The following is a 23800-nucleotide window of genomic DNA, read 5'->3' on the forward strand; positions in this document are numbered from 1 at the left end:
ATAGTGGTCAGTATATATTTTTTTCAAATAATTTCAGAAATAATATCTTATTATTTAAATGGATATTTTTAGTATTGTTTTTGTGTATTGGAAAGTCTATAGTCATATTTTAAAATGATTGGTTAAAAAAATTAAATCGTAATTAGTGTTTTCTGTTATTAACCACAATAAGTTTTTCACCAGTATTTGCCCCTGGTCTGAATATTTTTCAAAAACGTTAACCTATGGTAAAACTTATCAATATAAAAAAGTTTTAATACACCAATTGACAAAACAAATTACCACTTTTCGTATAAATTGAATAAGCTATTCCTTTGGTTTTACCTTCGACAAACTGTTTGACTGTATTCTTAACGATAAATTATAATTGAACCTTTGATCTAAACGATTGTCCATAAATGACATTACGTTCTTTGGGGAAGGGTGAAAAATTGCTGTAAGACAATTTAATCCTTTCTGTCATTGTAATGTTGGAAAAATAAATCGAGTTTGAAGTAGTCAATTAAATAGCCCCCAAGGTTCAAGAGGTAGCCAGCCCTTCATGATACGTGAGCCAACAGCTCCCTACAGTTACTATTACCGTTCATTTCAACAAGATTTTATGGAAAGAACTGAGAGGAAAACCACTTTAGCCAGTAGGGAAAGAACTCGCAACCTCAAGTCAGAAGGGGATGTTTGGCGTTTTCACCCAGTGCGAGGTGAAAGGCTAACCACTCCCCCCTTCATTTTAATCAAATTAACGGTGATCATAGTAAATCTGATTTAGCAACTACCGTGATTAAGAATTTGCGATTCAGGACGTGTGACTAATGGTATTAAAGAGGACTCTAAAATCTCAAAAAGAAGAACGTCATTTATGGACGGCCATAAATTAATAAATTGCTGTTTTATTATCGATATGTTTTTCCGTATTACAAAGGCAATTAGATATATTCTAAAATAAAAAATATTAAATACAGATTTAAAGATCACCCATTTGGGTTCTCCTGTTTAAAAGATACCTCTATTAGTTACAATTTCAAATTAAATTTGAAGAAACGTTTTCTTTAGTCTACGCGACTTACCCATTATTCTGTTTTCTATTTTAACATTCCACAATTTTATTCAATTGAATTTGGCGGATATTATTTTGAAACGCGAACAAATACAACGCGAAAGTTAGAGATCCGAGCCGTTTTTGAAGTTCGAGGTCCCTCTTAACACAAGCAAGACATTCTTTTCTTCGCGGAAATCCGGGCTTCGAGTGGTCGGCTGGACTTTTTCCTCCGTTTGGTATTTTTTCTTCATGTAAAGAATAAATTTCGTTCTGTAAATCAAACCAGCGATGACGAACAGCAGAACGATAAGACCGGCCCCCAACGCGCACGCCACCCACAGTTGCAAATAAAACAAGCGATTGCAACCAAGATCGTTATCGGTAGCGTCTACGAGCAAAACGTCTTTCATGGAAGCTGGTTCGAAGCACCTTAACCCTCGAAAGTCACTCGGACTGTCCACTTTGTTACTGTGGTTTCTATTTTTCAAATAGTTACGAAACCAAACTAAACTACAGTTACAGACAATCGGGTTGTCCCGAACATCAATAAGCTCGATACGGCTCCACTCCAACAGTCCATACGGAATCGTTCGAAGGTTGTTCCCTCTCAGATGAATTTCGACGAGGTTGGACAAGCTTTCGAAAACTGATATGTCAATTTGGAAAAGTTCTTTGTTGTAATTTAGCGTAATCTTTTCAATTTGGGAGTTATCGGCGAAAGCTCCGCGATGGATGACGAGTAGGAAAGGTGAGGCGTTGATAGTGAGAATCTTCAGAGAATATAACCCACTGAAGGCCAAAGGTTTGATTGAAGGAAACTGATTTTGACCAATTCTTAAATTTTGCAAACTGGACAGTGTCTGTAGAGCGACGGTAGGCACTTCACTAAGATCATTGTTGTGAACGAACAACGTTTTCAGTTGATTAAGGTTCTTAAAAGCGCCTCTTCTAATTGTGTGAATGTCGCATCCGTCCAAGCTCAGTTCTTCTAAGTTGCTCAATGAATGAAATGAATGACCAGATACCACCTTTGTAAGTAAAATAGGTTACTCAAAATAATAGTTGCTTATAAGTTTGTCCATAAGCATCTAGTTAAATTTGACCCATTATTTATCTAGGGTAGACTATGTTGAGACGAACCACGAGCATAATGCTCCAATTTACCACGGCCCGCGAGAAGGCATAAACCGTCATTGTTGCGTGTCAGCTGCTATCATCTAGGCTCTCAGCTAGGCTAATATCATGAATTTATTCATTTTACCCATGAATATAGAACTGTACCTTACCAGTATGGTGCTATCCTGATCCGGTAGAAGGCAGGGCTTACGAAGCTATGCCGCTACTACGTCAAATTGTTTAGCCAATTAAAAGCTAGAGGAAATGACGTCGCAGCTCACTGGAGAGGTTGTAACTACAGTACATCCATCACGTGTAAGAGGGGCGGAGCTTATAGTTCCGCCTGTTTCCGACAGAGATAGAAACATATCTAGAGCGGTAATATATTCATGGGTAAAATGAATAAATTCATGCTAATACCCAAGGCACTACCTTCAATTGCCGCGGAAGACGTCCGATTTATGGACCTAATGAGGAACGGGGCCGATTTAGTTTTTTAGGGAGGAGGTATTTACTCTAAAAAAATTACGGAGAAAGAGATAGCTCAAAAAATCGTCTCAACAAAGTTTATTCTCCCAAAGCAAAAAACAAAAAACTTGAGTTTAGAAAAATAAATTAATTTCATATTATTGTAATTGGCATTAAATGCATAATTGTTTTGCTAAAGAGACAGTTTCATCGTTTGACTACAGCGAAGCAAACATTTAAAGGGAATCCGTTTGAGGTTCGATTTTAAAGCTTATATATGGCGACCATTTAACGTTTTGTGGAGAAGGCGTATCTTAGAAAGAAGCTATTTCTAAAACCTTTCAAATGGTTTCATACATTAATCCATAAACAAATGTTCAACTCATGAAAGATTCGACATTAAAAACAAACAAATTCAGTTTTTTAGTGACATTAGTGAATTTGCAAATTTTAGGTTTCAGGCTAGTGGCGCCATCTATTAAGAAGCGGTTTTCTTAAAAATCGAACCTGTATTGGGGTTAACCCTGTCCTTGTGTATTAATAAATTAAACGAAGAAAACGTTGCATAATGCTTATTAAGATATTAATATAAATAATATTCATTAAATATTAATTTTAATTTGATTGCGATGTATGTCAAATTAGAAGTAAGCGAATAAAAATTATAGTGTATATGAGCTATAAAGTACCACTTAAAATTACCAAAATTTAGACCCTTTTTCGACAACTCCTTCCTATCTAGAGATATTTCAAAAATCCGGAACCACGTCAGCCTCAAACTCCACTATCGTGAAAACATACAGATTATTATGCAAATTTAAAGGGTTTTTTTTATATTCTCAAACTTAATATTGCTTTTGACGAATGCTCTAATATACAAGTTTATTGGGAATGGATTTATCTCTTATGATTCGATTCGGATATGGCGCGGACATTATTTAATGAATATTGAAACGTGACAAGTCGAATGTACTCTTGAAAGTACCTTTAAAATATCGTGAAAAAATCTAGTCAAACATATTTACCTTTATTGAGTTTAGGCCCTGATCAAATATTTTTAGATTCGGAATTTTGGAAAACGATCTGGTGGGAATGTGCGTCAACATGTTATCTCTCAAAACGAGTCTTTTCAAGTTCTTCAATCCGGTAAAAGCGTGCTCTGAAATCCTTTGAATTCGGTTCCGATACAAATCGAGTTGCTCCAAGTTTTCAAGCTGAGAGAGCACTCCCGCGTTTATTTCCTTCAAAAAGTTTTCGCGTAGACTCAATATTCTTAACCAAAGCAAACCTGAAATGAAACCAATTTGTTGCCCATAAAAACCTTTTTGGTGCCAGGTAAAAGAGGAATCGAAACTATAGTTTCCCTGGAGATGTCGAATGGTTTCCGACTATTCCCTAATAGAATGTATTCTTCTCGTAAAATTAGTATCTCTTTTTAACTTTTCCCCGTCTTTTAAAGTTTGTATTTATTATAACAAAAGTGGCTTTCTATTATTGGGAGAGTTAGCGAAGAGAGCGGGAGCTATTATTCAACCATCATTAGGGATTAAGTAAGTAAGTGTTCTAAATATTTCTAAACTACTAAAGTCTTTAACCGATATGACTGAAAATGTCGGTCTGGATGACATTTTTTTCGGTTGTATCACCACGCCATCTTGGAAAATGGCGGAAAAACTCTCAATGTTTCGGACGCTAATAGCTTTAACCAATTTTGTAGAACTTTTCTGTGGTGGTCGGTGAGAGCCCCCTTGGTTTTGGTTGAAATAAGATGCCATCTTAAAAATTATATTCCCTACGCGATAAATAGGTCCATTTTGTATCCGATTTTCCTGGAATGTTCTTTGTTGATTGGTATACCGAATCAGATTGTATGTTATACATGTTCCTGGTTTACATCCGACGACATTTTGGAAAATATAGAATAACAATAATTGTGCATATAGTCTGTGGCATAAAAGGATTTCAAAAATGACTGACAATTATGAGTGTCTTTCGACACAATAACAATATCTACAACTAAACTAAATTATAATTATTCGTTAACGATGGAACAAACAGACAATTAATTAAATCGAATTATTCAAATTATTGCAATTCCTGTAAGGAAAGTTTTTCTAATTTTCAACATTAAATTAAAGGGATAAGGAAAAGAGTATATAACCTATATTTTATTGATTCCTTCTCCTAAAAGAAATACAAAAATGATACTCACGTTACGAGATAATTTACATTAAATTTTCATTTCATTTTTAATTTCGTTAAAAACGGGCCTTGGCCAAAGCGCGCGCTCTCTACCTTTATTTATCAAATTCTCCGCCAATGCAATGCGAGGACGGCCAATGGGAAGAGATTTTGGCGCAACCCTACTTCTGCCAATGGGAGAGTGCGCTTTCTCTTCGTTTCCGGAAAAGATGGGAGCTATCCTAAAAGCCGCTGCAGCTAGCTAAACCTAGCTCTTGAGTTTTGATATTTTTAAATTGTAACTTACAGTCGCGAAATTTCGTAAATTGATTATAAATACAAAGTAGTTCGTTACGTTTTGGGATGGTTTTGGTTTAATCTTCTTTATTACGATTTCAAAATTGCAATATTGTTTTATAAAAATCAACACTTTTTGGATTTCTTCGGTAAGTGAATTTGCCGGATATTTTTTCGAAGATTACTTAGATTGTGGGGTGGTGGAGTGGTTATCACTTTCGCCTCGTAGCAAGAGGAGCCGGGTTCGATCCCAGGTTGTGGCACTTGTTGAAAAATCGGAACAACTTCTTCTTGAATTTGCAAGTTCTCTCCCCACTGGTTTAAGGGGTTTTCCCCCGAGCTTTTCGGTTTCACCTTCCATATAAATTTGTCGAGGTTAACGGTAATAGTTAATGTAGGGAGCTGTTGGCTCGCAGGGCTTGCCACCACCCTCCTACGCATTGTAACCCGGCCACCTAAATTAATGGCTAAAAAGTCGCATGATGACTTAGGCCCATGGTGGTGCCTTGGGTATTAGCCTAGCTGATTAATATTATTATTGCTTAGTTCTACTTGGGTTTTAGATTAAACTGTGAAAAAAGTGGTGGTAACACATGTGCAGTTTTTAACTGTGAAAATACTCCACAAAATACCAAAGGACCAAATATGAAGTTTCATCCAATCTCAAAAGATCCTGTAATTAAAAGCATTGGTTGAATATTTTAAAATTTATTAAAATGAATTTAAAAAATTAAAAAATTAAACGGCACTTGTACATTTAAATAATGAGGAAATAAGATTTAAACCACTTAGTGTACAATAAAAGTTTTATTGTACACTAAGTGGTTTAAATCTTATTTCCTCATCATTAAAAGCATTGGTTTCAAATAATTGGGAGATCGGACGATTGGGATCCTTTAACTAGTTTAACAGTACGTTCAAATCACTTCAAACACGTAAAAAAGGAGGTAAAACAAACAGAACTATTGTAATAAATTTCCGAAATTTAGCGACTGTAAGCTGAGAATTTCAAGGTACAATTCAATAACCTTCCAAAATATCAAAGCACGAGAGCTAGGCTAAGTGAGCTGCAGCAGCTTTTAGGATAGCTCCCATCTTTTTCGGAAACGAAGAGAAAGCGTGCTCTCCCATTGGCAGAAAGTATGGTTGCGCCAAAATCTCTTCCCATTGGCCGTCCTCGCATTGCATTGACGGAGAATTTGAGAAAACAGGTAGAGAGCGCGCGCTATGGCCAAGGTCCGCTTTTAACGAAATAGAAAATGAAATGAAAATTTAATGTAAATTATCTCGTAACGCGAGTATAATTTTTGTTCTCCTCTAAGAAGTAGGAATCGATAAATTATGGGTTATATAGGCATTTCATTATCCCTTTAAGTGCAAAAATTATTGGATATTTGGTTTAACACGTACAGTGTTATCAAATATCTGTAAATAGTCATAATGAATTTTGAAAATTATATAATCGTAATACGGTGGCATCTAGGAGCAACAAACACAACACCCCACACAAAGAGCAACAAACACAAGGAGAACGCAACCCGTCAAAAGTCGTGGATTTTCTTGTGTACATTTTTCATTGGCTAGACGCTTTAGCGCCTGCTGCCGTCGGAAGGGGAAAATTCGGAAATTGTCTTCCCCCCTCCCCCGTAAAACGTTCAGCGTAAGGGCTTGTGACGCTCGTCCAATGAAATTCGTACACAACCCTTCGTTAGCGTGTTTAAAGGCTAGCTGCGTTCTCCTTGTGTTTGTTGCTCCTAGGTGGCATCATTAACGGCTGTGTCACCAAGTGCGACACACCATAGACCATACTTTCAAGAGATATACAAACCTTTACTGGTATTTACTTCCACGGGGGGAGAGTGACTAGGTTTCGACGATTGTTTGCTCCCAATCCCATTTATTATCTTATCCTCTTTCCCCGCAAATATAACAAATAAATAAGCACCTTATCTCATTGGTTCCTTGAAACCAAGCTCATACCCTTCCCTGGCCAGGCCTTAATAAGACCATGATGCCCAGTGCTGGACTTGGAGATCCTAGGCCCCTAGGCAGATAAGGAGTCTGGGCCCCTTTTTAGAAATATAGTAAATTTTAGTAATTGTAAAACCAAATCTTCCACGCAGTTCAACCCAGCAATTTCTAAAATTTTAATTAAGATTGATATTATAGGTTCATGCCTTCGTTAACGGTACTTAAGGTCACTGGAGGGTCCCTTCCAAGGATGGGCCCCTGGACCTAGGCCTAGGTGTGCCTAGGCGGAAATACAGGGCTGAATCTTCTCACCGGAGTCATTCTCACTAAGTGTTAATAATTGCATTATTGATGAAAATATTACTTTTAATTAGTAAATACTAAATTTCGAATGATATAATTCCACGTACAAAAATTCATCGAATAATATGTTGCAAGAAGAAAAATAATGAACAATGAAGTAGAGGTGTAAAAATCTTGGCAAGAAAACTCTATTGAGTGTGAGCCCGGACCAGCGACGCGCGAACGTAGAATGCTAACCGATGGGACTCTACTATGTTTGGTTCACTTTTTACCGCTGATACTGGACCAACTATAGGAGCTAGGGAAAAATGGCAATGATCAGTTTTTGTCATTTGATCAAACTTAACAACATGTTTCAATTTGAATTTTCGTACGTAGGCCTTGACTTCTTTTAACAAATAGACTACACTAAGTTTTGTCCACTTTTGACCCCTGATACTGGACAAATAATATTAGCAAGGGAAAAATGGCAATGGAAATTTTTGCCACTTTAATTAAGCTTAACAGCATGTTTCAATTTGAAATCTGTCGAAAGCCAAATCCCATAGAAGAAGTGCGATGTCCTTTAAACAGTACCATTTTGTGACCTAATAAATATGGTTGGATCGAAAATGAAATAGTATTAGAAAATTAATTTCCGGGTCCATCGCAAGCCCATACTGAAGCTACTGAATAGATTTTGTAGAAGAGTATACCGTATCAGTAAAAGAACTCGGCACATACCGATAAAGGATCCGTTGTTTAGAGAAGACAGCATGTTTCGGTTGAGATGGAGCACCTCCAGGTTCTTTTGCATAATGAAGTTCCTATCGCCGACGGAAACGAGTTGGTTGTGTGACATGTCCAAGTATTTTAATTTCCTGTACACGGTGAACGACGAAAGAATGCTCTTGATGTGGTTTCCGCCCAGAACAAGTTCGCGAAGTTCGGGATTTAGAGTAATTGGCACGATGTCGAGGCCAGCGCCGCTGCACAGGACAGTCAGCTTTTCCTCGTCGCAGGCGCATTTCAAAGGACACAAAGCGCTTGACAACGGTCCAAAGCCGATTACCAAAGTTAACACGAATAAAAGAACGAAACTCGTATTCTTCAATCGAGCCATACACCTGTTTAGAAAAAAAAACAGATTTGGTTTTAATATTTCTTAACTTCCTAAAATAAAGGGAAATATTCCAAAAATGGAGAACGCAATGCCAGACCTAGAAACATTTTCCTGGAAGCTTCATCGATTTAAGGTATTTTCTGGTATCCATTGCAAATAACCTCGAGCAAAAATGTATTTACTCGGTTGTTTTCAACAAAAAAACACACCTCGTTTCCTTAAAATGGAATTAAATAAAATTTTTAAAAAGGATGTGAAATTGATGTAAGAAATTGTACGCATATAAAATGTTATCAATAAGTTTTATTTTTAAATAAATGAAATGTCAAGTAAATATGTCTTCTGTTACTGTACGTAAGTCGCTGTTTGAGTAGTGTGTTGCTTTTAATTTAATTTTATCTAAAGAATGTTATCTTCTTTCACTTTCAGTTTGTATTATTTAGTTCTAATGTGGCTTTCAGAGAATAAAAAATTAAATAATTTCGCCATAAATAAATTAAAAACTACGGTAAGTTGCTTTTTGCCGTCAGACTAATCCTCCAAAGGAATTGTTTGACGACCTTTATAAAGAATTTCTAAATCTAAAACACATAAATCATTAGCAGTCCAATAAATTTCAAAGATCTTGAATAATGCATATTAAATAGAACACAAGCGGAGAAGATCAAGAAACTTCATTATAAATATAACAATAATTACGAATAATTACTTCTCCTCGCTTTCAACTAAACCCCAGCGCCACTATTCACGGAGATTGAATGCAAATGACGACGATTCGGAAAGTGCCTTAAAGTTATTTCCTCCCTCTCTCAATTGTACGTTCGCCGCTTATTCGGAATACAAGCCGCGTACACCGGTATATAAGCCGTATTCATCGCGAAATTGCCATAATCCGTCATCCGAAGAGCAATCGTGTCATTGCTGGCTGTACTTAATTGATGGGGTCAATTAAGGTCGGATTTCGATTAGTACTTCAATTATCGGACAAGCGAATCGATTACCATCATCCGCACTCTCGGAAACCGTGGTCCCGGATTGAATGGGCATTCCCTTCCTCCTCTCAATCGCTCGATTCACTGACGCTTGATCCGAGGGACTGATACGGTGCTGGCGCGAAGAGAAGCGAGTGCCGGGAATCCTTGCATTATTCATATTTCGCCGACACCCCGCAGTCAAACTCGTGTTTGCAGAGGCGAGAAATCCCCGTCATTTCTTTCGAATCCGCTCGCAGCTCGGGATAAAAAATCAATAATTCTGTCAGCGCTCGTTTTGACAGTTATCGTGGTCTCCGCTCTTTTTAGCACATCGCCGATGAATCCGACGCGGTCGGAGGAAAATCGGGCGACAGCTTGAAACAGAGAAGGCAAAAAACCTAATCTAAATCAGTTTGCTGGAAATTCCGTGGGTCGCTAGTTTGATTTCACTTGTCTCTTTTTCTTCCGCATTTGTCAGTTCAATATTTTGAGATCTGGGAAATCAGTCTCCTCGAATTGTCGAATGAGAAACATTGCTTTGAGGTCGGAGACGCTTTTGTACTTAAATGACCCACTACCATTATTATTACTATTAAATTTCCACAAAATAATATAGAACAAAGTTTTTTTAGCAAATGCGATGGTCGACCAATTTACTCTCTCAATCTTGAATTGACGTTGAAAGAAGTTTACTAATAAAATTAATTTTATATTTTTTATTTTATTTATTACATAATTTTCAATTTTAATTGTGTAATATACTATACTTGGTTTTCTTGAAATTGTCTTTTATATCATTCAGCAACAAATTATTTTTGGGACAATATTTTTGTTACTTATCAATTTTAGTTGCGTGTTTATTACACTTCTACGTTAAAGTAAAGTTTATATTTTGAATGCATTGGTATAACGCTACTACAAAATAAATAATAATAACTTAAATTTTCTTACTGCACTAAGCATTACAGCTTCGTATCTCTAGTGCTTCCCATTTATATCTGATAAGATATAACATAACATAGCCGAGATAAACACTTTATCTAATCCGATTAGATGAAATCGGTTCACCTTATAGGAATTCCCTAATTGATATTAACCTATCTTTTAAGTTCATTATCAGTTAATCAGACAACTAACCTCAAAAAATTTAAGAACAATATTTTGTAATGTTATTAATAAATAATAAAAACATTAAGTAATTTTTGTTTAAGGCTAAAGTGACTTTTTAAACGTGAACTTTCTGAAAGAAACAGATAATAAATTATGTTAAAAAACATTATTTTTTAAGTAAAGTAATCTGATTAGAAACAGTTGAAAACAACCTTGGTCAAAATAACAGAGGGAATTAATTTTTATTTTCCAATCAAACCAGTAGACATGAAAAAAGATGTCACAAAGGCAAAATCGGGGTTCAGAGCTGAAGTTATGTAAATTTATCAATTTCCCTTGTATTTATTTTACATTAATGTCTAAAAGCAGGTCAAATCGAACGCATAGGCAAAGCCATCGATTGTTACTAGAAATCATTTTTACAGAAATATAGTTCACCTTTACAAAACTCACCTGTATTGTTTAAATTTTCGTACATTTAGGTCAATTTAAATGTAATAATTTTGATTGTCTTTTAGTAATTAAATGGAGAATCAAAATTGGGAATTTCTGATGCAGTGTTTAGACGCATTTGAATAAAGCACTAAAATTACGTAAAATGAACTGAAATAGTGTTAGCTGAGCAATAAATTTTAGACTGCTAATTGCAACGAATAGCGTTTTATACCTTGCCAGAATAGTTAACAAAAATGCACTTTAGATTGAGCTACTATCAGCTGTGAAGCTGTTTATCCGAGGAATTCATAAAGTAGAAGGCTGGGTATATTTAATTAGCAAAGCGATGTCTTTTTTTTATAATTTTTAAGATTAGAACAATATTTAACTAATTCGCTCTTTAGGGTGTCTTATAAAAAACGCTTTCAAAATATTTGTTGAAGTTAATTAGAATCTGATTTAATAAGATTAAGTGTAAGATTTATAGATTAACTTTTGCTAATTTGATTAAAATTGATACATTTTTTATAAATTTGTTGAAATTATATCAAACAAGCCACAGTAAAGGCTGATGCACACATAAGGTTCGCAAGCGATTTTGCGTGCAACAATCGCGAGCGATTCGCTTGGTTTTGCGAGACGACCATGCACGCAAGGCTTCACTGGTCGCTCGTGCGATAAAGAGAAACCGCGGGAAAAATCATGTCATGATGGAGGTCAATCAGAGAAATCGTAAATTTTTACTATTTCGAAGAAGAAAATTATTACTGTCTTTAATTATACTTGGTAGAGATAATAAAGTAAATAGGTCGAAATAGGTCCGGAGTATCTTTTTGAGAAGACTACAGCAAGGAGCATATCATATTTAAGTAAATGAACTGAGGATACACGACAAGGATGGTACGCCTTGGCTATTAGTTTGTCATTACAAATATTATCATACCATGGACTTATACACCGTTATTTGTTCAGGTTATTTTAATTTCATGCGTATGACTCCAAACTGTTTTAATGGGCTATTAAGATTAGTGGGAGCTTTAATTACAAAGAAAGATACTCGCTGGATGAAATGTATATCTGCATCAAAGAGATTGGCTTGCACCTTGAGGTAATTAAATACTTATTTATAAGTTTAAGAAAAATGTAATTGTTTTACAATAAAATTGTTTTTCTAACTACCTGGTTTCTAGCTTCTGGTGAATCAATGGTAGATATAAGTTATAACTTCAGAATTGCTCATTCAACAGTCTCCCAAATTGAACGGGAAACAAGTGAAGCGCTTTGGAGTGCTTTAATGCGACTTAATTTATCTGTTCCGAAATCTGAAGTGGTCAAAAATTGCAAAAGAATTTTAGGAAATTTGGAATTTCCCTAATTGCACTGGGTATATAGATGCGAAACATTGCGTAATGCAAGCACCAGCAAAAAGCGGTTCACTCTTCTACAATTACAAAGGCACCCACAGTATCCTGTTAATGGCAGTTTGCGATGCAAACTATTGTTTTACACTTGTGGACATAGAAGACTCTGGTCATTATAGTGATGGTTGGGTTTTCGACAACTCACAATTTGGAAAAACTTTAGAAAATGGAAAACTCCATATTCCAGGCCAAAACCATTTGTTGGATTAAGTGTAACTACCCCATGTATTGGTTGGAGATGAAGCATTTCCGCTCAAGCCGTATTTAATGAAAACATAATTTTTAATTATAGACTTTCGCGTGCTATAGAGAGTTAGTGAAAATGCTTTTGGAAATTTGGAAGTCCGCTGGAGAATTTTTAGAAAACCTATAATTGCTGACACACAGAATGTGGAGTGTTTTGCTAAAGCCCCAATTGTTCTGCATAATTATTGAAAAAAATGATGACAGAGAAAAACCTGAAGAGAGACGATACTGTCCTCCGAGGTACACTGATTATGCAGAAGGAGAACTTTAGGAAGGTGCCTGGAGGCAAGGAGAAATATTAGGTTTAATTAACAATGGTCAATTTGGTTCCAACCGATCCTCTAGAAATGCAGTAAATATTAGAGAAGAATTTCTTCGTTTTGTCAATTCACCAGAAGGTGAAATTGCGTGGCAACGAGATTACATTTTAAGCGGAACAAAACCAACGATACCAAATAAGTAATGCATCAGATACAAAAATATTGTATAAGCAGATTAACATTTTAAAAATAGAAAATAACGTATGGAGATTTTATTTCAATTTTTTAAAAAGTTATTTAAAATAAGGAGCTTTTGAGCTCGAGGTTCTTTTTCAGCGGAACAAGAATCTTATAAATTTACAGACATTTGTGGTAAATTTGTAAGATTCCTGTTCAGACGATTTGTTTTGCACGCGCGGCACGTTCCAGTTATACGAAACCTAAGCCTAAATTGCGCGATTTTAAAAGTAAGGATAGTTTGCAAATCGCTCACTAAGGTGCTGGCGCTGGCGATACACCTTAAGATGGCGGCGAAAATTCAAACCCAAATACTTGGCGTTATTTTCCGTTTCAGGTTATAAGGACCAAAAACTTATTTTTCAAGACAAAATAAGGTACGTGTAAGCATATTGAACGTCTTGTTGATCTTTTAATATGCAATTAAGGCGATATTTGGAAAAGCTTGGCCGTTCCCCTTTAAAATACATTAAAATCATTGTTAAATGGCAGTTCGTTCGTACTTCGGATGGTTTTCCAAAAATCTCAATTAAATCTAATTAAAAAAATTCGTTTGAAACGGCCAACTAATAAATTTCGAACTAATTTAATTGACGATTAAGTATATGAACGATTCGTATGATAATATTCGGGAATCAATGCCGAAATGTTAAAGTTGAGGTCCATTTTAGATTTTCGACAGAAGCTATTGACCAAATGACCTTAATTGTTTTTCCGCGTTCGGTAAAAATTCAATCGTGAATTTAGAAATCAGAAAAAATCGCGGTGAAAGTTCACTCAGTGAGTAGGCAGCGTTAAGCGATTCTTTCGCGCAGTGACAAATTTATCACTCGTGAGAGAAGCTTCAATCAATAATTCTATTTCTGGCTGACTTTGAAAAGCACTCTTTGAATATTTGCTAAGGCTAGCTGACAGGCTGTTGATTATAATACTACTTAAACAATTATCTTCAAATATCGTGGCACTAATGGAACAGTAACAGCCTAATTTATATATTCTTGGAGAGTTTTGCACGGTATAATAGCGAATTTGAAGAGGGCTTTTCTAAACTCGTCTTTGAATTATGCTCCAAGTTTCCGGCATAAATTTGCCTGGCGAAGGTAAACAATTGACGTTATTAGCCTAAGCTACGAGGAAAGGTTAATTGTACGCTCCAAACGGTGAATATCTCTGCAATAGGTGATTTGAAAGACAGTGTTGGCGCCATGGGGTAGGTCAAAAATAATACGAAAGAAGAGGGAAAATAATGAAATTTGCGAAAACCTTTGGGGAATAACTTTTAAATTCTTAATAGATTAAAATTTATAACTGAGGGCATATAAATTAAAATATTTTAGGATGTAGAACTTTAGTTTGTAGCATTAGGAAATTATAAACAGGCCTCAATCTATCTAAAGAGCACCTCCAAAAACATATTGGGCTCCGCGTTCTTGGCAATATCGTAGGTTCTGGCTCCTACATGCGTACAAGAACAGACATTCTTTATGATATATTTTTCCCTGTTTCAGGGGTATGATATTGTTAATGGGTGTTACACATTTTGCATTCGGGGTATAAATTGAATGTTTTAATAGGTCTATTTTAAAATCAGAGGGTTCAATTTTCGATTCCCCTTTGTTGTGAAGAATAACTTTCCCTTTGTCATAAGGTGGTCTGTTCCGTCGTCTCACCTCCCAAACTTAAAGGGAATATAGTTAATAGGAACCACGGCTATGGACTGCATTGCAAAGAGTTAAGAAATACGCGAATAATTAGAACAATCTAAAATGAAAAAGGATATAAAAGCTAAATCCTAATCAAATTTAAAGAGATTGAAAAACTTCCAAATAGCTTTAACCGATAGGTCTTCGAGCAAACATGAAGACGCGAATCTCGGACCAGATAGATCTTCGAGTGAAAAACTAAATACAATAAAATAGCCAGAAGTTCGAGTAAAAAACTACATAAAAACTAAATAAAATAGTCAGAAATTCCAACGGTAGATCGGTTTCGTTCTACTTGGAACTCATCAGTACCGTGTGGGAAATCTGGCTTGCGACCTTAACACCGAAAAGATAAATGATCACTCGAAGATCTATTTGGTCCGAGATTTCCGTCTGTGTATTTGCTCGAAGACCTATTGGTAAGAGCTACTTCTAAGTTTTTAAATTTCTTCAAATTTGATTAGGGTTTAGCTTTTTTATCCTTTTTCATTACGGACTTTCTACTTATTTACGTATTTTATCACTCTTTAAAGGGAATATAGCCTACAACGCATTCCAAATTTTGGTATAACGAACCATTTAGCAGCTCCAAAGAAACTAAAAGCCACAGAAGGGAGCGGGCAATATTGGAACTCTATGATGGCAAAATATATATTAGAGGTTATATCCCTTTGACGGAACTGACGTAAGAGAAATGAGTTTTCACAAGATAGGTGCACGAAATTTCCACCCACTAGGAATCGACCTGTTGTTTTCGCATTTCTTTTCGAACGATTTGTTTCTTCAAGGCCACTATCTGCCGTTACTTCTTTACACGGGCCCAGCCGATAGACTGCTCATCCCTGGATTGAAGACGAGGAAGATGGAACAGATCATTTTCCAGATGACCATCTTTGGCTTGCAAAAGGTACAGTGAGCGTAGTTTCAGGATTTGAAGTGGTTTTCAAGCATCACGACGAATCAGTGGCCTTGTTCTGAAGCTCAGAGTGACAAAACCTACTAAACATCCAGTTTTCCGAGAACTTCGACTTGAAACCTTTTTAAAGCTATTTATTTTGTGGTCGATTCTTCGGCGTGTTTTCAACAATAGGTATTTTTTGGAAACTAAAAGGATTAAGTTCCGGCGAAAATTTCTATAATTTTGGTTCCAAGAATGGTTATGCGCGTCTTGAAAAAATAAATGATGTTAATAGTCGTCTACAGCTTTCAAGTCTAACGTCTAGAACTCACAATTTGGACGACCGGGAATTGAATGGTACGGCATTTTACCATTTTTAATCTGACGCCAAGTGCTTTAAATATTGAGAATACGATTAGTTTTAAATTTCTTGCATGGTACCATACCGTTCAGATCTGGCTTTATTTTAGTTTCTAGCCAATTTTTTCACACATAAACAATATTCTGTTATCATTTAGAAATTCGCTAAAGAAGAATTTGTCCGATATATTTTTATGCACAAACTGATGAAGTTCCGTTTTCAATGCTTTTAATCAAAAAAATTTGGTTAAAGCCCGTGCAAAGTGTGGTTTACAATGTTTACAATGTCATTTACACCTATGAAATTTGCCCATGCTAAGCTTAAGATTTAAGCTATTTTTTAAAAATGTAAATTATATAATATTAAAAATCAGCTAGGTTAATACCCAAGGCACCACCTTAGGCCTAAGTCATCAAGCGACTTTTAAAGCCATTAATTCAGGTGACCGGGTTACAATGCGTAGGGGGGTGTGGAAAGCCCTTCATGCCACGCGAGTCAACAGCTCCCTACACTTACTGTAACCGTTAACCTCAACAAGTTATTATGGGAGGTGAAACCGAAGAGCTCGGGAGAAAACCCCTTAAACCAGCTAACCACTCCGCCACCCCATCGGATGTGCTTCTAAATTCAGACTGCAACAACGGTTACAACGATATTAACTGAATATCTTAGAAATTAAGATTTTGCGTTTAATAAGCATATTATGGACAATCAGGAATAATTCAAACAGCTAATGAATGAGGCGATTTTATTTTTTATATGAATAAAAATACTTTTAGGTATCTCGTTAGTAACTGAAATTTTAAATTTTTCTTCGCTAGCGCTGCTAAGACCACGTAGATGACTAACACCAACTCTACCAGTGAATGGGCGTTTGGCCACATAATCGTAGTTTTAGTTAACGTTGATTTCAAGGGGAAGATTTAAAAGATAATTATTAATTTTATTAAAAGATGAAATAACTTCATTGAAATTCTTTATCTGTTGGACTGCCGTGGTGGAGAAGACGATCCTTTCTATCCGTGTTAATCTCTACGAAATATTAGAAATATTATAAACCAACATTTTCTCGTAAAAAAACATTATGTTAGTTTTATGACCATTCTATCCATGAAACAGTGGAAATCATCTAAACACTAAAAACGCAGAACGCGGCTATCTTTCAAGTATTTGTAAATTATTGTAGTTGCTAATATAAAGCTGTTGGCTCGCGTGGCATGCAGGGCTTGCCACCACCCTCCTACGCATTGTAACCCGGCCACCTGAATTAAAGGCTTCAAAAGTCGCTTGATGACTTAGGCCTAACGTGGTGCCTTGGGTATTAGCCTAGCTGATTATTATTATTATTATTATTATCAAAGCGCAGTCATTTCAAACCTAAGGATTCCCAGCCCCCTAAGCTGAAGCCTGAAGTTTTCTTGTATACTTTGGTTGGGAACGTGGCTTGTCTTTAGCGACCCAATACTGAAACGAAGAAGTATTATGTGGTTGAATAATCTTAATCAGTTGTTTTCTTCTAGACTTAACGTACATTATTGCACAGAATCACAAGTAATATAATAAAAACAAATATGACACTGCCTATTCTTGTAATGCTAATTTTCTTATCGAATCTATTTTTGACACTGGCACTCGGACCCACTTCCAACTTGGACCGGCAACTAAACTGAATATAATATTATTATTATTGGTAGCAGTATATTTCGCTTTGGACATATTTAGACACTAGGGGGCTCTGTGCTGAGCTAACCGTAAATATACACTCACTCTGGAAGCTAGGAGTAACAAACACAAGGAGAACGCAGCTAGCCTTTAAACACGCTAACGAAGGGTTGTGTACGAATTTCATTGGAGGAGCGTCACGAGCCTTTACGCTGAACGTTTTACGGGCGGGGGGGGGGGGAGACAATTTCCGAATTTGCCCCTTCCTACGGCAGCAGGCGCTAAAGCGTCTAGCCAATGAAAAATGTACGCAAGAAAATCCATGACTTTTGACGGGTTGCGTTCTCCTTGTGTGGGGTGTTGTGTTTGTTGCTCGTAGCTGGAAGTCAGTTCTGTGATTAGTTTTCCTAATTTTCATGCTAAGTGTTGTTACTTATGAAAGAATTAAATAATATTCGCTTCGCACATGCTAGTACATCCAGAGCTGTAAATATTAATTTTAATCGTTAAACTCACCGAACTATTAATAGAATTCAAACTTGGCCTAAGCCTAGTAAAGCAATTCGATTTATTTGTGTGTTATTAATTTACCATAGAATATTAAAACCTTAAGTGTCTCAGACCAACGATTGAATTTAAAAATGTATGTGGTGTTCTTCGAGTGTTTAAAGTTTCAGTAAGATCTGCTAAGAACACCATTTTGAAAAAAGGTGAAATTTTTAAAATGATTCGTTCCCTGTACTATAGCACTAGCGCACAGATTCTAACGTAGTTTACTTTAATAAGGTAAATCTCTCTTTAGTGACGGTAAAACTGGTGATTTGAATCAATAGTTTTTCATTTATTGCCTTAATTAAATCTTTTAGCCGTCATTTCAAATTAGAACCGCTAATTTAGTTCGTAACTCACCCTTAATACACCGGGAACTAATCCAAATGACGGTAAAAGTTCGTCGTTAATTACCGTATGATAGTATAATGTACCAAAATGATATTAGGCAATCCATTGAAAAGGTATATCGTCGGTAGATAAAGGAATCGCGAACGATTTTGTCATTCCGGTCTATTCGGTTCACTTCATTTTCTCTCGGCGGTTACGAGATCCCTTTATTCGGTACGGGTTGACGCAGCCAGTTCCTTTTTCCTGGCTGAAAATCTATCGTCCGCTCTATTAGTTCCGCTCCGGTGGACTCGGACCCGTCCGAGAGAGAATGCATTCAATAAGCGGCGAGGAAAAGACGACCAGTTTTACGCCTATACCTACAGAGCGGAAACGGGTAATTTGAGTTTTACGCGACCGAAGCGCCACGCAGTCAATATCTTCCGAACCTTATTAAAGAACGTATTAGTAGGTCTCGTTTCGCCCAAAAGAAAGACCATTTATAATTCAGTAATGCTAACGTGGAATAATTTCCCGTATTCGAAACGCGTTACGTTCTCCCCGGAAGATGTCCAATATTATCTGACTAAACAGAACGACGGAGCGATAGTTACGCTAGAACGACTGCCAGACAATAAGAGCCCTCAGGGTCTCCACCTTCCTTTCGTAGGCACGCGCAGTCCACCATTGGCACGTGCCCATCTCGGGAGCCGAATCTGCCGACACTAATTGCGGGTGAGGGTGTCGTTGAGAATGTTAAAGATGAAGTCGAGGATGTCATTAGAAATACTAGAACTTCATTGAATAACCATAACTGTAGCGACACTCGAGTGGGCAATTAGTTAATGATTTCCCGATATATTGAGTAATCACGATCAGCCAACCCCAGATCGTGTTTGAAAGAACTACACTAGAGATTCAATCTATTGTAAATTCTTGATGGAGCAGACGAAATTTCCATCACCTCTAGAGTATAGTTGCTTATTCAGATATTTCGGAGAACTTTTCCAAATTTCACAGCTCCATTCTTAGATTCATTGCCGAATCTTAACTTAGCAAACGACAACAAAGTCAGTTTCCAAGGAGCGCTAGGTCAAATGTTTAAAAGATTTCATAATTAAAGTAGGGGGATTTTTGACTTCGAATAGCTCGGTTGGAAGGTGGATTTTAGAAATTTTAACTTGGTAATGACGAGAAACTAGAAACCAAAAAACACTTTATTCATAAGCCGTTTGAAATATATACGTGTTTGTCATGAAATATTTGTGATTGTTTGTAAAAAGACTTACTGCGCTTACGTCTTAGGAAAATAGGCTATAATATCCCAAGATTTGCTATGATTAACAAAAAGAAGGTAGCTCTTTACTAACGAACATTCGCTCCGGGGTAATTTCTGAACATTTAAATATGTATTGTTCTTATTCGTGAAAATACTGAATTGCCGTGGCTCAGAAAGATCCATAGAGTTGTTTTTGAGATGCAGTGCCTCAAAATTTGGCCTTTCCATTATTTTAATTCCAAGAGTATCTCTTGAAGAAACTGACGCAGAAATATACTTCATTATTTGAATAAAGAAGAATGGAATCTCAAAATTATTTAATTATTTGTTTCTTGCAGCAATTTCAACGATTTATATATGTTTTCAATAAAATCTTAGGCAGTTTTCGTTGACGAAATATAGCTTTTGAGTAAAAAAATTAAAGTCCGGTATATTTTCGATTTTAAACAACATGTTATAATGAAGTTTAGCGGAATTTCCAAGGTTATTTCTTCGGAACTAACAATGTTTCAATTGAATAAATCATTAATTTAAAGGGGAAATCGAAATAGGTTATAAATGCTTTGGATCATGGAGCTGAAAATAGAGGTAAAGGCCTACGCCGAGAGCGTCTCTGAAAGTCAAAACATTGCTTTTTACGTTCGAAAGAGCCCTAGAAACCTAACGCGATTGAAATCCACGGGGTAGGGTGCTCAAGGAGGTACAATCTTTCATAAAATTACCTACCCAATTAAAAATGTGGTAGGAGGTTTAATAGAAAATAATAGAGAATAAATGGAATGTGCCTTATAAAATATAAAAAAGAGGGTAAGGTTACCCACTACAAATAATTGACCCCTTTTATAATATGCCTTTTGCTCAGAGTGAAACTTTTGGGTAAGGTGAGCTTTATGTAATTGTAACCTCGATGTTGCGTGAAACGTCAAACGACAGCCCTTTAATAAACCGGATTTTAAATTACAGACTCCTTGGCGAGACAACGAAATAAATAAAAAGAAAGCAAAATCTCTTTGTGGAGAATGCTTGACCTAACTTTGCTTTATGGTACTACAAATTTTAACTTCTCAATTGAATTATGGCTCTCTTAATCTTGTTTTGTGCTTTTATATGATTCTCCGCGAGAGATTTCTAATTAAGAACAATGCAATTAAAGAGGCGAGTCTTAAATTCTAGAGACAAATTACGAGGTTTGGTCATTTTTCAGAATTAATTTATTTTATAATTTTCTTTTGTGAGGACGTGGAGTTTCTTAACTAATGTATAAAATAGAGCGTATAAAATATTATGACTTTAGCACGATAAAGTTATAAATGTAGAGATTTTTCTGTGAAATTATGCGAGACATAAATATATCATATACCCCTTTAATACAATATTGTAAAATGAAGATTCAAAATTTTCGTATATGGCTTATGGTGCGATAACGTAGGTTTCTCGGTTAGAAAAAAATGTTCCGGGCTTTTTTAAGATAAATTAACAATTTCTTTTATACAATATATCTAACGTCGTATTATATTTTAAGCGGGATGATTTTATCGAAATAGAACTTCATTGACAAAATCTTGTTTAAAACAATCCGTAGCATCTGTTGACATTATTAAATATTGAGTAACTAATTAACGGATTCAAATTTAAGTCAAAATTTCATTACAATTATCACGTAAATTATAATAATATAATATAACCAAATGCGAAATCTCCATCCATTTAGAGCGCACGCAACTATTCTCTTTAATTTATTTATTTATATTCTAATACTCACCAAAATTAGGGAAGCATATTCTGAGAGAGCAGGCAACGTCGAAAGTTCATCTGGTGCGTCTTCTTCTCTGCACACGCGACGTTATTTTCTGGGCCAGCGTGCATCTCATCGCGATCATTTCATCGAAATGCTCAGTCGCTGCTCATGCAGCAGAAAGCGTCAGGGCTGGATATCTCTCGTCCCGCTCCCTTCGCGGACTCAATTCTGACTGCGCCGCTTCAAGAGAGGCCACGGCTTCCAGCAGATCTCCGAAAAGGAGAAAAGGTATTATTATCGACCAAAATACTGCTCGCGGAAGGGGACGCTACCTCGGAGCAAACACTGAATAGGTGACATTTGGCCACTTTCGAGGTATCATTCGTTTAGGATGCTCGGGATGTCTCTGCAATTAGTCAATTATCAATTTTTTGTAAAACAGTTCATTATGCTTTAGGCTGTCCAAGTAATCATGATTCATTGATTATAATGTTGTCATAATTTAGTCATTTTAATCACGATTTAATCAGTTTAATAATGATTTAAAACTTTAATCATGATATTATAATTTTAATCATGATTTTATAACTTTAATCATGATATGATAATTTTAATCATGATTTTATCATTTTAATCATGGTTTATTCATTTTAATCACGATTTACTAATTTTAATCATGGTTTAATCATTTCGATCACGTTTTATTCCTTAAAACCTCGATTAAATAATTGGTCTCAATTTAATCATTTTGATCACGTTTTATTCCTCAAAATCTCGATTAAATTATTTGTCTAATTTTAATCATTTTGATCACGTTTTATTCCTTAAAATCTAGATTTAAAATTTTAATCAACAATTAACCATTCAATCATGATGTACTCTAATAATTTATGATTAATAGACATTTAGTAATTGACTTATGCTTTGGAATTATATTTAAGGTAAAACCCGACAAATGATTTATTTCTGCCGCCTTCCACAATATGAATTAGGAACTCCTTCAGCTTTGACTAGTTAGGACGAAATTATTTGTTCCAACCAGAGGTGGGTAAGAAATTGTATAATTAATTCGTATTTCAGCTGCAAAGTAAATAATTTGATAAATTATAAAAACAAATTTATAAAATACATGTATATTGAAAATGGTGACTATTTTGAATAATATCTAAAATAAATAAAAGGCTTAAATTAAAAATTTATTTCCAAAATATGCCCTTAAATTATTTTCGCAAAACGGTGATCCTTAAATTGTACAATATAATTTTTTTGAGCCTTTCACTTATTTTTCAGATTTATTTAAAAATTAACTATGGGGTTAACCAAAATTCCCAAACGCTGGTATTATTTTTGCTTCAATATTTGATCTAGTTTAACAAAATTTAATTTGAAATTTTTGATGAATAAGAAAAACTAAATTTATTTTCCCGATAGATCATTTTAGCACGCGCCGAATCACCAAGATTGGACCTACCACTTTGTTTTAAAAAGGTGCAATGACATTTTGTGAAGAAAATGAAGCTTTTGAACTTGGAACGTTTTTGCCTTGGTTGCAAAGGGAAAAAGGAGAGAGGAAGTGTGAGTGCAGGGTGTATCTGATCCCTTCGCCTGTTTGGGGGATTTCCTGTCAAAGTCGTTCGTACTTTTTGGGGAGAAAGGGGGATTAGGGTTCTTTTATAACGCTATTTGCGTTTCGATTTATTTTTCAGTCTTGGCTTCTAAACGCCCTCACCCGCTTAATTACACCGTCGTTCCTTGGGCCGAATGCAAAGCCTACCTCGAAACCGACCTCCGAAATGACTTAATAGACTTTAATGAGGCTGACGCGAAGGGAATTTCAAACGACCCGGTTCGAACACGTTCGCTACAGAAGGCCACTCTCCTATCTAAATTCATTTAAATAAAAATTTCCAGCGATACGATACGATTTCCTATTACGTAATTTATTTATAATTACACCAAATATTATTTAATGTCATTAAATATAATATTATATAATTTAATGTAATTTAATGTAATTTAATATAATGTAATATAATTTAATATAATTTAATATAATTTAATATAATATAATTTAATATAATTAAATGTAATTTAATATAATTCAATTCCAATTGCTACTACTA

At 35.5% G+C, this 23800-nt stretch overlaps 1 protein-coding gene across 1 annotated transcript; it reads right to left on the reverse strand.

Moving 5' to 3' along the window:
* Positions 1-1011: 1011 nt before the first annotated feature.
* On the reverse strand, positions 1012-21834 carry LOC149951592 (uncharacterized). The gene is made up of 4 exons (XM_090170083.1): positions 21702-21834; positions 8096-8478; positions 3646-3908; positions 1012-2064 (listed from the first exon to the last, which is right to left on the reverse strand). The coding sequence occupies exons 2-4, from the start codon at positions 8472-8474 to the stop codon at positions 1159-1161; spliced, it is 1548 nt and encodes a 515-aa protein (XP_090026209.1). The 5' UTR covers positions 8475-8478; positions 21702-21834; the 3' UTR covers positions 1012-1158.
* Between the last annotated feature and the right edge of the window lie 1966 nt (positions 21835-23800).

Source organism: Leiobunum rupestre, chromosome 3, assembly GCF_980474605.1.
Source record: "Leiobunum rupestre chromosome 3, qqLeiRupe1.1.hap1, whole genome shotgun sequence".
Taxonomy (NCBI): domain Eukaryota; kingdom Metazoa; phylum Arthropoda; class Arachnida; order Opiliones; family Sclerosomatidae; genus Leiobunum; species Leiobunum rupestre.